This window comes from Hippocampus comes, unplaced genomic scaffold (genome assembly GCF_001891065.2).
Source record: "Hippocampus comes isolate QL1 unplaced genomic scaffold, H_comes_QL1_v1.1 scaffold22, whole genome shotgun sequence".
Classification (NCBI taxonomy): domain Eukaryota; kingdom Metazoa; phylum Chordata; class Actinopteri; order Syngnathiformes; family Syngnathidae; genus Hippocampus; species Hippocampus comes.
Window position 1 is genome coordinate 2834022 of NW_017806175.1, and position 14298 is coordinate 2848319.

Consider the following 14298-nt stretch of genomic DNA (forward strand, 5'->3'; position numbering starts at 1 on the left):
CGTAGTTATTGTCACCTTAAAGCTAATTCAACTATTAGGTCGCGGCATTTCTCCCTGCTCTCCATGTGTTCCACGGTTTTCAAAGTGAGTGAGCAATTTGTCAACCTGTTTTGACTGCATTAAAAACTGTTTGCATCTGGACACATTTGTGAGCATCATTATTGTGAACACTGTTAAATGCGTACATGAGATCATGTACATACAGGAGATCTTCCACAGGCAACATATCCCACAGTTGAGATCAATTCTGGGCTCGTCGCACAATTTTTTTCAAAGAATGACCTACACAAACAAAAAAAAAAATGGTTTTGAAACAAGTACTACTGGAAGTCAACCAGCTTCGCAAAGGATTGTGTTCCGCTGCGAGTGTAATGTTATTAGTTGGATGACAGTTCAAAAATAAAAGAGAAAAAAACATAATTTGGCGCATAATCACACCATACTTCCATTGAGTTGGACTTGAGAACTGTGAGGTCGCTCTGTATGATGGACCCGGTCTGGCTGAGTAACAGCTCCAATCCTTCTGGTAATTTGTGTTTTGTGTATAATTTTCTGTACGTGTGTGAGAAGTTTAAATTTTGGTCCATGAAAACATAATGCAGCCATTTCATTCTTGGTTTAATGATTTTTTTTTCCTTGTTCAAGTATGCTTGCAAAACAACGCATATTTATATAAAACATTTCTCCGCTGGATCAAACTGTACAACTCTAGCAGCTATTCCAGTGAGCTGTGAGGGGTAGAAAATAATCGGGGTAAATGGCACAACAGTAAAGAAAAGGAGGAACCTTTAATCTGACTTCAACTTCTGGTAGCCTATTTACAAGAACAACATTGGAACCGAATTTCTAAAACGTAAATAATGCTGGTTTTTTTTTTTGGGACGCTTCTTGTCACAAAGGATGCGCCATAACTGTCCGAAAACACACCAAACCCAAGACACCATGCCCGAGACACCTTTTAAAGTAGCTCCCTGCCACTTGGCGGTAGGTCAATGCCAACATGAGCAGAATGCAACACTTCATCTCCCTCGCCACACCCATGGGGAGTGAATTGAGGACAAAGAAGGCCAGAGCAAGGAAGACGAGACGCGCCTCGCCTTCTACTTAGGCCGTGGCAAGGGTTGGAGCAGCGCTGGCCACTGGGAGAGCGGCCGTGTTGGACGGGGTGTCTTCCATCATGTCGCTTCCCTCGGTGGAGGATTTTTCTCTGGCTGTGCCTTCAGAGCACAATGGACAAGTTGCACATTTTGATAGGGTGACCAAAACCAATACAGTAGTTGATAATTGTAATAAATAATAATAATAATAATTATAACAACCCGATGAAACTTAAACTCATGGAAGGGTAATTAAATGGACATATATTAATCTTATCAGTTTGCATTAAAGAGAGACCTGCTGGGCCACTTTGAACTCTGTGGCTAACCAAAACAGCAGCACATAAGCAGAACGCAGAATCCTACCATGTGGTACTGATGAGGTCCCTGCCAAGTATTAAAGGATGATTTGACATTATGTGGAGATGTTACATTAGTGTTGACGCAAACGTAAGGTCGCGCCGCTATATTGTGCACATCAACCTCTATGTTCCGGGGCCTACGCAGCCTGTTTCACCCAATATTACAAGAAACATCTCAAAACTAGTACAAAGTTATGTTATGCTTGTGGATCAACTTATGCAATTCAAATCGTACATTGTACAACTTAATTACTATCTGTGTTACAAAATGAATGAATGATATTGTACTACCACAACAATTAGAGAGGTAATTATTTTGTAAGTGAACAAATTTAGCAACTGTTAACAACTATACAAAAAAAAAACCCCAAACAAACAAACAATTAAAGAGCAGCGGTATGTGTTATTTGTGGCATTTTACTTTTTGCAGCAGTTTTGATAAGGTAAATGCCACCAAATACAAGTGACTTACTCATTCACTGACGTTGACGGCCGTAGTCGTCAAAGATCTATTTTTATTGGGCTGGCAGCCTAGTCAAAATTGCTTTATTTATTTTTTAGCCTATATAGCTGTCATTGGCAGTGAATGAGTTCATGTAGTCCATGCAAAAGGGATGGAGAAAAAGTACATGTTTGGTACAAGAGATGAATTAGTTGTTGACAGAAAACTAATTTTGTGAAACATTTATTGAGTGGCAGGATAGGACCGTTCCTTCATAATGCAACAGCAAACTTTTTTTTTTTGGCTCACCAGTTTGCATGGAGACGATGATGCACTCGTCGTCGTCCTCCTCCGTGTCAGCTTGAAAACCGTCAGCCTCCATTTCTTCTGTCTGACAGACGTTAAGAAAGATAATATGAGCGAAAAGTGTTTTCATTTTCTAAAATGTATGAACATCGGTTACCTGTTCCCTGTCGTTATATCGCTTCATGAATTTAGTGATGGACATGCTGCCTGTGCTTTTCCTCTTGGAGGCCGCCGACGTGGCAGAAGGAATCTGCGGCGTGGAGGGAGAGTTGCCCTCTGAGCCCGTGGCTGCCTCCTCGCGGGACTCCTCCCGCGCACCGCTGGTCAAGTAGGACCACTGGCCGGGCACCGGGAGAGCCTCCAGGCCAAAGCGGGACAGGACATCCGCATGTACGTACCAGCAGCAGCGTCGGTAGGTGGAGCGCTTCTCATAAACTGCATTGTTCTGAATTAAATGCTTCAAGTGTTTTCTGAGGAGAAAATGGGAATCGTAAACTTCAATCGTCTTACAGGCCAGACCTCCACCAAGGCTGAAAAGGATGTACTAGTACTATCGCATATATCACAACTGATGCAGCTGTCATTGCACTGAAATGCTTCAATTGCAGTCATATATCACCATCCATGGCTTTTTCATGTCAAAATTATAACTAAGCGAGCACTACACGTGTCACAACAGATGACGGTGCAAACCGATTATCAGATTAAGGCTGAAATCGTCCTGTTTGAAGGCAATATGCTCCCTTTGCTGGGTTCAATGCAAAGGCCCTGGTGGACAAATGTCTAATCTACTGTTGACAGCTTCGACGCAGAAAGAGGCGATGGCCTTACCGAGTGGGCACATACGCCGAGCTCTCCGGGCTGGAGAGTTGAGGTGGTGGTGTGGAGGATGTTGTTTTCCGCCGGTAAAATTCCTGAAACTCCGTGATGATCACTTTGCTGCTGTTCAGGTTGCCGTGCAGCAGCGGCAGCAGCTGACCAAGCACTGAAGAGCAAAAAGTTGATCAAGTATAGGGCAACGGGTTATTTTAAAAATAAACAAAGAAAGGGAGAATACACCCCACACTTACACTGTGCTTCTCTGGTGCACTTCTCCGTCTGCTCCTCCGGGCTGGGGCTCATGTCAGTCTTAGGTAATGGTTCGATGAGGCACGCAGCATATGACTGCAGAAGATCTGAGACTGGCCCGTCACCCTCCCAGAGGCAGCCCCTCACCACCGGCTGCAACACTTTCATCTTGTTCTTAGTAGACATCAGTTCTTCCCACTCCCTGGCTTTCAGCCTCTGCTGCAGTTTCTGCCTTTCCAGGTCACCGCCATCCTAAAGAGGAGCACGGCGTTTAGGACACCCTGCTTAAAAGAACCCGACAAAAAAAAAAAAAAAAAAAAAAAATGGCTGCTGTCGACCGGCATACCGCTTCCTCGAGTGCCCCCTCATCTTCCGAAAGATAGCCATGAGGAACGAAGAACCCGTCATTGTCGTCATCGTCCTCTCCTCCCTCGTCCTCATCCTCCTGAAAGGGGTGTAACCACTTTAAACTTAACATATCCAAGCCTTTGACAATTTAAAAGGTAGGCATATGCCCTTCACAATTTAAGACAGTTTCCAAGGCAAGTCCAGATTTTGTTACCTTGACAACATGACAACTGGGGGGCGGAAACTGAGCTTTGCAACTTGGCAGACTGCCTTACTTCATCTCACCGGCAGCCGTTTTGCTTGCAACACTCAACTGACTCTTCAGGTGAAAGAGAAGGTGCATGTGTACTGCTAAATTAGCCACACGGCCTAGCCAGCCAGGCTGCGAGCATCCTTATTCAAGCCATGTTGCCTGGGATCAACTAATTTCTCAGCCAAACTAGGGCAAACTGACCTCATGGCAACGCTGAGAAATGGAGCAAGCACGTCAAAGATGGGGAGCTAATGGACTTCTATTCCTTGTTACCATCTGGAGGCGTTAGCTTAAACAATTCAATCTTATTCCAAGAGCTGCACTGAGGCCATTTATTTGAGCACAGTTAAGCCACACTTTGGCTCGGCGAGCATACGCCCCATGCGCACGTCTTCGTTGGAGCTGCTCCATCTTCGTGTCGGCGCACTCGGCAAACGAGCAGTCAGTGACTTGGCTGTGCTCAAAACAAGCTTTTGTGCCGATTGTGGGACAAATCAAAATTTATATTGACATTAATAATAATCAATCGCGATACATACTGATATTGAATTATTGTCCAGCCCAAACCCAAACTCACCCCTTCACTGTGCGAGAGGGACTCCCCGGGTTCTTCTTCCTCCCATTCTTCATCACTGTCCACCTCATAGTCCAACAAATCCTGTCGTCCAAAGGGGGGGGGAATGACTCACACTCAAGCAATTGCCACAACGTGCAGAAAATGAGCTCACTATGATGACAAAACATTTGACCCGCTTGCTGTGTCATGGCACTTGAAAGTAGCATGTGTTCTTACCGTGTCTTTTCGGAGGGGGCAGCGCGGTGAGATGTGCAAACTCGTCTTCCTCCAAGTGCCCCAGTAGGCTGGACGGTGGTTCTCATGAAACAGCAGCAGTTTCATAGTCCCGTACAGTTTGCGATCGGGTACACCTTCTGCTTTGGGCCCATCCATGGCTATACAATCACTGAGAAGAACACAAACACCAAAGCGTTTGTGTTCAATGCTTTTCATTTTAAGAAGAGAGATACTGAACATGTTTTCACAATTTAAAAATGTTTGCAGACGTCTTAATATCCTGGCATACCTTTGTGAAAACACACCAAAGATCACGTATAATAAGTCAATGATCACCCTATTTTTAGATCTTAAATGAAATCAGTCTCCACTGTTACATTGCAATTTGGCAAAATTAACGTTTCACTCCCTAAAACGTTTTCACAAATAGGCAGATTTACTTGGTTGTTACACTTGACTTTGCTTTCCACGCATATACAGTAGGTAGGTTCTACTCTTCCGTGCACCAAGAAACTATTGCTTCCCAGAGCTATTTGCTTTGAAATGTTTCCAAATAATCATTTTTCAAACCCTGAGGGCAACAGTAAAATTCCAGTATTTCCAGCAGCAATGGTGTATCTCACCTATCAGGGTTTATCACTGTGGGTCTGGTGGCACCGGAGCATCGAGGTTTCTGTCCGATCCAGTCCTTGAGTGAACACGGGCCGTTACTGGGGCGCGACAAACAACGGTCCAGTTCCTCCAGGGTAGACTCCTCGCACTGTACCCGGCACAACGGCGCCATGCACATGTTGTCCTTGATCTCGAACGGCGCAAACTTCCCACAAGCCACTGCGAGAGTCTGACACGTGAAGCGGATTCAAGGGGTCTGTTTTTAAACGGGTTACTTAGTCACATGGAGCTCAATTCACCTTTGGAGCCTGCTGGATTTTGGGTTTCTGGAAAAACCTTGTGATCTCTGCTTTCTCTGCTTTGAGACGCTAAAAATAAAAGCACACCACATTCATAATAAATGACTGGAAATTTGCCATTTTGCTCCTAAGGTTTGAGACAGTTCAAGCCTATTTTTCAAGTATCAATACTTTTGATTAAAGTCGCAGTTTGGTGGAAGTATGATCCAAATAAATGACTGTGACCCGATTGTAAATCATTTTAGCAGTCAATATTTCCTTAAAAAAAAAAAAAAAAAAAGGCAGGATTTTTTTTTAAAAAAAAAAAAAAAAAAAAAAGAATTAAAGAAAATTGTGAACCTGAAACTGCAGTGTTATATGTGATGCAATGCAAAAATTGGACCAGGACACTCAACTAACTTTTCGCACTTGTGCACCCAAATATTTTTCTTTGGTTCCGCCAGCACTTAAGTTAGGTCCACATTAACATTCAACACCACACTTTTACAGGTATCATCTTATTAAAGGAAGAAAACTTATTTTACACTATATTGACTGGTAAATGATTAACAATGTGGCCAATGCTTTTGTCTTGCAAATTTCTCCATTGTGGGACAAATAAAGGTTTTCTTATCTTATCTTAACAATGTTCCTTTCTGTGTAATTCTGCAAGGCGGGCAACTTTCTGAACTCTACTCTTGGTATTTAAGTGCTTTCTGCAATGCGGCGATGCCACGTGTTTACCCACATGAGTGAGTGGCCGGTCATGTTGAGTATTCAATAAAGTTAAAAACGACCTGGACCATGAGCAATCAGACGATGGTCCCGCCCTTGACTATATTTTAATGGCAGAAACCGTGATGCAAGTGGCCGTTGTGTGAGGCTTTTGTTTTCGAGGAGACTGTTTTTCCATCCTCCAGTGACAGGAGTCCGTTTGTACTAGGGCACTAGGGGGAGAAAAAAAGGGCAATCTAGAGCTTTTGCCTTGAACTCACGTCTTTCTCTTCTTTCACCCGCTTCTCTTCTTCCTTTATCCGCTTCTCTTCTTCTTTCTTACGTTTCTCCTCAAGCTTGGCCCTGTGAGAGAAAGGTGTTTAACACGGAGCAGTGAAAACAATAGGACGCTGGAACTTTGCGACGACATGACTCACTCCAGCTTGGATTTGCGGTGCGCTTCCTTCGCTTTTTGCTTCTCTGCCTTTTCCCGCTCATCCTTCTCCTTTTTCTCCCGCTTCTCTCGCTCATCCTTTTCCCTCTTCTCTCGCTTTTCTTTTTCGCGCTCCTCTTTCAGCTTGCGGCTCTCTTCCTTCTTTTTCTCCTTGGCCGCCTTGGCCTCTTCCTTTTGCCGCGCCTTCTCCTGGCGTAGGCGTAGCCTCTCTTCTTGCTCTTGAAGGCTCTTGAAAAGGGGGACCAAATAAGAACATGGATTTTTCTTTCCAGAAATAATTTTAGGTCATACCAAAGAGTCATGAGTGTCAAAGTATTTTAAGAAAGGACACAACCCATGAAGTCTCACCTTGAAAGAGCGTCTTTTTATGCTCTTGTTATCAACAGGGATTTTAGGAGTGGTTGTTAGCTCCTAGGAGGGAAAAAATAAAGTTAATTTAATTTGACCGAAAGGTGTAAATTATACCTCTGTCGTCAGTAATCAGATGATTGAACATTTTATTTTTTATGTTACTGACCAGTCAAGCCGCAGATCATCACGAGAATTGCAAATATGAAATGATTTTCGATGCAAACACCACTTGAGGGAAATATTCAGACATCCCTTGAAAAGGAGGACCAACTGAGCCTTTCATGTTCTCACAACTCAGCAGTCAATTGTATATCTGCGTTACAATTGTTACTGCAATAAAATTATGCAACACCTTATGCTGCGGTTCACGTGTAGGAAAACGTTCTCACAGCAGAGCTATATTTAGTTATCGGCCATCGTGATAATACATACTCAAAATGTATAAAATATGGTGTCATGATCCAACCAAGGTTAGCTAAAAAATACAACCATTTGTGGACTTCAATTGTTTCTCTGAGGTTGGATTTGTTGTAAAAATGCCATGGCAGGTCAGATCTTAATTTATTTTACACTGTGTAGTTTGCATTTTTAACATTTTTACTTTGATTCTACTGTACGTCGTATTCCTTTGATTCTATTTGCCTGGCGTTTAAAAGACAATACAGCTCCTCCGTACACGTGCAGTACGGATGTTAAATTAACAGCTGTCTACAATGATCATTCCATTTTCTATATTGCGAGCTGCTCATTACAGAACAAGAACCTTTGTCGAAAGGCACGTGGTCATGCGAGCACGTACTGTATTAGGCGTGGTGGCGGGCGTGTGCTCGTCCATTTTAGTCCTCTCTGGTGAGCTCTCGTGCATGGAACTGCCCGACAAATTTGATAGCGTTGACTTGTTGCCAACACTGGACACGTTCTGCTCTTCTGGCTCGCTGTCGGTCTCTTGTGTCGTATCAAGCGGTAAGATCCCATCCACCACCACCTCGTCATCTGTATTTTCTGGGATTTCTGTGCAGTCTGACGTGTGCGAGTCAGCACCGCGATCCACGCATCTAGAGTTCCTACAGGATAGGCCTGTGTCACCGTCTCCTCTGTCTTTTAATGTGTGGCCGGGGGTGTGGAAAGGATCTTGACGCTTGATCGGAGATGGCCCGTCGTCGGTCAGATCTATAATGTTCTCATCTGAGGCTGAAGGACGCCTTTTGCTGAGGAAGCAATCGAGGGGCCCGCGACCATTGACCAAGGGGGGTCGACTGAGCAAGGTGAGTGGAGAGGACTCGCTGTCATTCTCCCTGTCAGAGACTCCCGGTTCAGGGCAAACATGTGCACGGGGGCGCTTCGGTGATGGCTTGTTTTCATTTGGTTCCGGGTTCAGGCGCTTGAAAGGGAGGTAAGCTGCATGCAGAAAAACCAAGTGGAGTTAGTGAAAATGGCTGTTATAAATATGCTCAATATCGTTGGGAATAATTAAAGAGGACATGTTATGAAACACAAGTTTTAAATTGCTTGAGTACAAAGAGATTTTTGGGGTGGCTGCTCTCTCAAATGTAAAATAAACAACCAAGTGAATCTCTTGTAAGTGAAATGTCGGAAATGGTGTCTGTGAGCAAGTTGTTCAGAACTATGAATGTCCACAACGTTTGGGTAGCCATTTTAAAGACTCATATAAACAATCGGAATTTAGGGCCTATTCTCGATTCAACTGAATTCTGTACACCCCTGACTGCTCAACAGATTAGGAAGGTCTACCTAAGAAAGTCAAGTCAAAATCTATGCATGCAAGAGGCATATTTGTCCATATTTACCTTGGACAAGTTTCTTGTTGGCGTTATTTGGTTTACAATCCATACCTGAAACAAACAAACAAAAATAGATGGACATTAGAAAACATGCAACAATGAACTGGAATTGAGCATGATCACAACATTCAATTTTCTAATCAGTTAATTTTCTGTCAAAACGCTAAAAATCACGGACACTGCAGAGTACTGATAGCTCATCATGATTATTTGAAGCCTTTTACAGGACTAATAATTTTTTCAAACCTGATGGTTGGTTCTAACATTACGCTCAACCTATACCTATTCATGAATTGATCCACACGCAAAATGTCCTTGTGAATAAAATAATTACAAGGTAACCATTTTTCACCTGACGTCTGGGGATTGTTGGTATAGACCATTTGTGTAGCTAAGAGACTTTTAATTAGATGAAAATGAGTTTGAAATGATAAAGAGTTTGGGGATCATACTTTGGGGACAGTGGGGCTCACGAACACGTAAGCACCGCAAGGATTTGTCAAGAAAAATGAAAAACAGCTTGAACTGACGAAGGAAAATTTCTGGAGTTTTGAAACTGCTGTATCCTTTGAAACGTGTTACGAGCTCATGACAAGATGGTCTATGTGCGAGGGTAAATTGCCTGGTGTGCGACCTGAGTTGCCAACTGCTCAGTGTGCTATGGGACTTCTAAGAAATTAATAATTGGGACTTGTACACGATAAAATGCAACAACAAAAATTACATGTTATAATCCTTGCATGTTTTTTTTTAAATAAAAACACGTCAGCCATTTATTATCACGCGTAACATTGTAAATATAAGTTCCAATACTATTTAAGGGTTTGGTTAAGACAGTAAGAGGTATGTACAGTGTATTCAATATTACTATAGGCAATAATAAACATGGTGAGGGGTTATATGCTCCAGGATTTGGTCCCAAACTCCCACGAAGAGAGAAGTTTCACAGTTTTGTACTTTTCATGACAGGTGTTGCAATACACGTCACTTTCATTTACATGAATAATGGTGCCCATTTGGCTCCAAATGGTTTGGTTTGTTCTCCCGCCACCCACTGGTGTAATAACAGCAATAGACCTACACACCAGTGACGCTTCGAGGCAAAAAAAGCCTGCGTGGCCGTGAGGAAAACCATAAATATGAGTTACATTTCCCCGAAAATAAGTCTCAGACGAACACTTCCGAGTGTTTGTCTATGCCGGAATGTAACAGTTTGGGTAGGCGAATTCAATCTGGATTCTGTTAGCTTAGCAAAGCTAGCCCAAAAAGGCCAATCAGACAGCGGCGGCTCCAGCTGGATCATCCTGTACTTGAGCACCTTCGAACGGCGAGGGGCCTGGGGGGTATTGGCGGCCGGTGTCGGGATGGCTGAAGCCCGGTGTAGACGGTGAAGTGAACTGGGCCCGGCCAGTTGGACAGAGTTGTGCTTCGTAGAGTTTCACTTCACGTAAGAGTTTAACTGACAAATCTGAACGACAACTTTTATCAACCGCTTACAAGCGACGAAAAGTTAGCATTTACGCGAGGCCAAAGCAACATTAGGCAAAACTGCCAAGCAAATGGACATATTTCTAAGTTTCAAAAATGTTGTGTGCCACCCAATAGCATGAAAACGCACCCCGTCAATAACAAAATGACATTTACACATTGTATTTTCTGATACACTTCGACAAACTAGTGACATTAGCATACCTCGTCTACGAGGAGTGGAAGCTGCCAAGTCCCCCTCGTCTGATGTGGCCTCCGCCGCCAACATCCTTGAACCACTAACCTGGGGGCCCCTCTCCGCTGGATGAAGTGTCGGTGTGATGGCACGTAAACAACCCCAGTCGAAGGGGGAACTTTACCCTCTGTCACTAAATAACCGACATGTATTACTCATTTGTGTCCCCTGAACTAGCACAAAAGACTGCTCCAGCACACTAAGTCCGCTGCTTGCCTTTTTTCACCTGACGTTTGGGGATTGTTGGTATAGACCATTTGTGTAGCTAAGAGACTTTTAATTAGATGAAAATGAGTTTGAAATGATAAAGAGTTTGGGGATCATACTTTGGGGACAGTGGGGCTCACGAACACGTAAGCACCGCAAGGATTTGTCAAGAAAAATGAAAAACAGCTTGAACTGACGAAGGAAAATTTCTGGAGTTTTGAAACTGCTGTATCCTTTGAAACGTGTTACGAGCTCATGACAAGATGGTCTATGTGCGAGGGTAAATTGCCTGGTGTGCGACCTGAGTTGCCAACCGCTCAGTGTGCTATGGGACTTCTAAGAAATTAATAATTGGGACTTGTACACGATAAAATGCAACAACAAAAATTACATGTTATAATCCTTGCATGTTTTTTTTTAAATAAAAACACGTCAGCCATTTATTATCACGCGTAACATTGTAAATATAAGTTCCAATACTATTTAAGGGTTTGGTTAAGACAGTAAGAGGTATGTACAGTGTATTCAATGTTAACATAGGCAATAATAAACATGGTGAAGGGTATATGCTCCAGGATTTGGTCCCAAACTCCCACGAAGAGAGAAGTTTCACAGTTTTGTACTTTTCATGACAGGTGTTGCAATACACGTCACTTTCATTTACATGAATAATGGTGCCCATTTGGCTCCAAATGGTTTGGTTTGTTCTCCCGCCACCCACTGGTGTAATAACAGCAATAGACCTACACACCAGTGACGCTTCGAGGCAAAAAAAGCCTGCGTGGCCGTGAGGAAAACCATAAATATGAGTTACATTTCCCCGAAAATAAGTCTCAGACGAACACTTCCGAGTGTTTGTCTATGCCGGAATGTAACAGTTTGGGTAGGCGAATTCAATCTGGATTCTGTTAGCTTAGCAAAGCTAGCCCAAAAAGGCCAATCAGACAGCGGCGGCTCCAGCTGGATCATCCTGTACTTGAGCACCTTCGAACGGCGAGGGGCCTGGGGGGTATTGGCGGCCGGTGTCGGGATGGCTGAAGCCCGGTGTAGACGGTGAAGTGAACTGGGCCCGGCCAGTTGGACAGAGTTGTGCTTCGTAGAGTTTCACTTCACGTAAGAGTTTAACTGACAAATCTGAACGACAACTTTTATCAACCGCTTACAAGCGACGAAAAGTTAGCATTTACGCGAGGCCAAAGCAACATTAGGCAAAACTGCCAAGCAAATGGACATATTTCTAAGTTTCAAACATGTTGTGTGCCACCCAATAGCATGAAAACGCACCCCGTCAATAACAAAATGACATTTACACATTGTATTTTCTGATACACTTCGACAAACTAGTGACATTAGCATACCTCGTCTACGAGGAGTGGAAGCTGCCAAGTACCCCTCGTCTGATGGTGCCTCCGCCGCCAACATCCTTGAACCACTAACCTGGGGGCCCCTCTCCGCTGGATGAAGTGTCGGTGTGATGGCACGTAAACAACCCCAGTCGAAGGGGGAACTTTACCCTCTGTCACTAAATAACCGACATGTATTACTCATTTGTGTCCCCTGAACTAGCACAAAAGACTGCTCCAGCACACTAAGTCCGCTGCTTGCCTCGCGCTCCTCCTCGGAATTGGCGGGAGTATATTGCTTGCGTCAGAAACCACATCTGATTGGTCAGACGCAAGGCATCGAGTGTAAACCTGAGCGTTTGTTTTGTATTACCTAGACGCGCGTATTGAAAAACAGTGCACTGTTAGTCAATGATTGAGACGGAAATTTATGTAGCTACGGTTTCCATCAATCAACGTCAAATATTATAAACGAGTTTCCAAATGTAGACCGTTGCATCTTTGTGTGAATAATTACTGATCCGAATTACGGAGATGACATGCATTTTAAAACTAAGGTCTCCGATTATATGTCGTCCAGCCTCTTGCATTGTGCCTTCCGATTGGCCACCAAGTTTGGCGAGCGGGGTTCAATGAACCTTAAAAGTCGGAATTCGGACAAATTTAATGTCACGTCTCAATTATCAGATGGCCCGAAGGAACAAGATAGTGTGCCTCATAATTATGCCTCCTATTAGTTGAAGATAGTTTGTAACATTGTACTGTTTTTCTGGCGACAGCAGCTAAAATAACAAAGCTGAGAAATAATATTGAAACAGGAGAAAAAGAATCAAAGGAAGGATATTGCTGCCATACTATGGAAAAACATTCTGTATGACGTTATAATGTAATGAAATTCACGTTTTAAGGTCAGAACTTTCACATTTCCGACTTTAATATATTAAATTCAGGACCACGTTTATAATGTGACAAAATTCCCTTTTAATTTAAAGGAGGAGTCAAGTTATTTTTTTCTTTCATATATGTTCTATGCACCCCCGCTAGTCTAAAAAAATTATAATTAATATGAATAAAAAAGCTAAATCCATATATTTTTAGGGTTCGATTCCACGACGGGAGTTTCACCGGTTTCTGAAAATAATGGACAACTGTGGACCGTGACTGTGTCAGCAACTCTGGCCGTGTTTTCAGCGACATCCGACAAAGCCGTCAAAAAATGTCGTTGTTTTGCAGTACTGTACCACTGAAAATGAATGGGACGCGGGAGACGAGAGTTCCATTTACCGACAGCCAATTCTTCTCTTTCATATGAAAAAATCAACTGTACAAAACAGAGAATGTATTGTTAACCCATGTTATTTATTTCTTTTCCGAGGCCATCGATTTTCTGAGGTACAATTAACGTGGCGTCATCAAGGTTGGACGCATATATGTGACGTTTTAGCCAGTGACGCCCAGACATCTGTCCACAAAGCTAAAATGCAAGCATTACTTATTCACGTTGTATTTTCACATGAAATCAAATGATTTTCGAAAGTCTCACTTCCATGGACCGTAACATAACATGCACTCGCTAGCAAGCTTTCAGGTACTGTACGCAATTTGGTGTTTGTCATTCACCGTAATATCATTTTCTATTTAGAGGAGAGTCTTTACAAACTTTGTTTCAATTTTAATACGCACATGTAAGCACAAAGCCTTTTGAACGTTATGTTTTATCGCGTGGGTGGCTTCGGAGTGAAGAGTCACGCGCTTCCTGTTTACTAGCTCTTCGTGCATTGTAGGAATTGTAGTTTTACCCGCCCTTTAGCACATTGAATGTAACCGTTTCGGAACTACGGTCACGTCAGTACCGCGCAGCCGCAGTTGTAAGTTTAATGGGCGGGTCGAGGAAGAGCATCTGGAATGATTTGCCGACCACCCCTCAGATATCGACGTAAGAAGGTAAACGCTCTCTCGCTTATAATGCGTATTTAGTCATATTTAACTGAAATATACGCCTCGTTTTTCCAGAAAAACCGTCTCAAATACACTTACTTCTGTAAATTGGGGGTTAACGGTTCTCACAAGTTACACAGGAAGCCAAACCGACTCTCTGAGCCGTTTATGTACATTAGAATTTTATGCTGTCTCCTTTAGAGATGC

The 14298-nt window shown here is 43.1% G+C and overlaps 1 protein-coding gene across 3 annotated transcripts in view; it reads right to left on the reverse strand.

Annotated features, from left to right (window-relative positions):
• Positions 1-402: 402 nt before the first annotated feature.
• chaf1a (chromatin assembly factor 1, subunit A (p150)) overlaps positions 403-14298 on the reverse strand; it is a 31266-nt gene continuing 17370 nt past the window's right edge. The window contains exons 1-16 of one of the 3 annotated variants that reach the window (XM_019896826.1): positions 12169-12408; positions 8887-8931; positions 7878-8476; positions 7076-7138; positions 6711-6955; positions 6555-6636; positions 5581-5649; positions 5293-5510; positions 4670-4838; positions 4454-4534; positions 3622-3720; positions 3278-3527; positions 3039-3192; positions 2365-2677; positions 2211-2292; positions 403-1217 (exon numbers count right to left, since the gene is read on the reverse strand). In XM_019896826.1, coding sequence (XP_019752385.1) covers positions 1105-1217; positions 2211-2292; positions 2365-2677; positions 3039-3192; positions 3278-3527; positions 3622-3720; positions 4454-4534; positions 4670-4838; positions 5293-5510; positions 5581-5649; positions 6555-6636; positions 6711-6955; positions 7076-7138; positions 7878-8476; positions 8887-8931; positions 12169-12232 — 2646 coding nt within the window. In that variant the 5' untranslated portion in view covers positions 12233-12408 and the 3' untranslated portion in view covers positions 403-1104. Of the gene's footprint in view, positions 1218-2210; positions 2293-2364; positions 2678-3038; positions 3193-3277; positions 3528-3621; positions 3721-4453; positions 4535-4669; positions 4839-5292; positions 5511-5580; positions 5650-6554; positions 6637-6710; positions 6956-7075; positions 7139-7877; positions 8477-8886; positions 8932-10572; positions 10808-12168; positions 12409-14298 lie in introns of those variants that run through there. The other 2 variants (XM_019896827.1, XM_019896828.1) reach the window with 2 other exon arrangements.